The 1,513-nt window shown below is 39.9% G+C and overlaps 1 protein-coding gene across 1 annotated transcript in view; it reads right to left on the minus strand.

Annotated features, from left to right (window-relative positions):
* The window catches only part of LOC21389390 (phospholipid--sterol O-acyltransferase), a 5,741-nt gene extending 4,573 nt beyond the window's left edge, over window positions 1-1,168 (minus strand). The window contains exons 1-3 of the mRNA XM_024163399.1: window positions 779-1,168; window positions 158-293; window positions 2-27 (exon numbers count right to left, since the gene is read on the minus strand). Coding sequence (XP_024019167.1) covers window positions 2-27; window positions 158-293; window positions 779-1,000 — 384 coding nt within the window. The 5' untranslated portion in view covers window positions 1,001-1,168. The remainder of the gene's footprint in view (window position 1; window positions 28-157; window positions 294-778) is intronic.
* Window positions 1,169-1,513: the final 345 nt, after the last annotated feature.

Below are 1,513 nucleotides of genomic sequence, written 5' to 3' on the forward strand. Positions count from 1 at the left end.
ACTCTTTCCACACTGAAGAAAGAGGACCTGCAGGCCACAAAGAATGAAACTTTAACTGTATATGTCACACCAAAAACGCAAAATAAAATATGGTTTGAATAACAAAAATGCGTGTGCCTCAAAACTACCATTTACATGGTATAATTGGAAAACATACCTGTTATATAGCCTGGATCAAGCTCTGTGATTGCCGAAAGACCGCTATCAGGCCGCGATTTGCACTCGGGGTGATCAGTTTGATTGTAAGGGTCTAACACCATGCACTTTAGCCAACAGTTGACTGCAGAAAGAAGCTGCAATGCACAATGATTCCAAACCCGGATTATGCAGGAAAAAAAAAATCAAATTTGCTCATTTTCTTTCTTGATTAAACGTTAGAAGAATTTAATTTTATGTTCTTTGTAAAGCAAGAAAAGACAACATAATTAATGAATACCAATGCACTTGGTGCAAAGATTTTAGCTTTTTACGACTATAATTTTAGGACATAACGGAACAAGAAACGACAGAACATACAGTGGGCAGCCAAGAAACGTTCTTTTTTTTTTTCAGTTAAAGACAAGAAATGTTCTTGGAAAACAATCCAAATAACTGAAAACAGTGTTCTGATTGGCTAACGTAATAATATTCAAAGTTCTATAACAGCACGTCATTTGATTGAATGCCCCTTCCACACCACCGACAAGAACAATAACAGACAAGAAAAGACAAAAAGAGCAAGCAAATGTAACGGAAAGGGCGTCGGAGAATTTGGCGGTAAGCGAAGAAGAAGACGTACTTTGGTGGTGTCGAGCCAGACCAAATCGAGAGGGTTGAAATCGAGGGGAGAGTAGGGGCAGTCGAGGATCGACCATGCGCGGAGCTGAGTGGAGGCGAAGCCGGGGATGATGATTCCCGAAAGCTTCGAGTAGTCGCCGTCGAACTCCGCGCCGGCGGGACTGGTCGGACTTAGAAGAAGGGAGCAGAAGCAGAAGAAGAAGAGAGGAGTAGGTATTCGCATTGGCAATCGGAGAAGAGACGAGGAAGAAGATGAGGGATTGTTGTGATGAGCATGTGTATGTGTTGGAAATGGCGTTCTTGTTTTTTTTCTTTTTTTTTTTTTGGGGCGTTTTGAAAGTTTGGTGGTTTTTTTTCTTCTTCGTCTATTATATGTTTCGCTGTTAATGGCTGCTCTCTGCTGACTAAGACCCATTGAAATTGATTTTTCGTCGAATTCATTTATTGCGAATTAATGGAAATGTCCCCCAAGACGACGCCGTCTGAATTACGCCGCGTTGAAACGTGACTCACATGAAGTTAGAATCAGTACGACGTCGTCACCGTCATGTGAATATATCGCGGAGACGGTGTCGTTTTACTTGCGCGTCAAGAAGGTGTTGAAACTTTTTTTATTTCATTTTATTTTATTTCGACTTTTGACTTTTCTCAAAAAATAAAAACGGAAGATAAAAAGATTAATTTTAAAAATTCTCTCCGAACTATGACTATTGTAACACTTTGTCTTTTTTTAAAC

Source organism: Morus notabilis, unplaced genomic scaffold, assembly GCF_000414095.1.
Source record: "Morus notabilis unplaced genomic scaffold, ASM41409v2 Scaffold267, whole genome shotgun sequence".
Taxonomy (NCBI): Eukaryota; Viridiplantae; Streptophyta; class Magnoliopsida; order Rosales; family Moraceae; genus Morus; species Morus notabilis.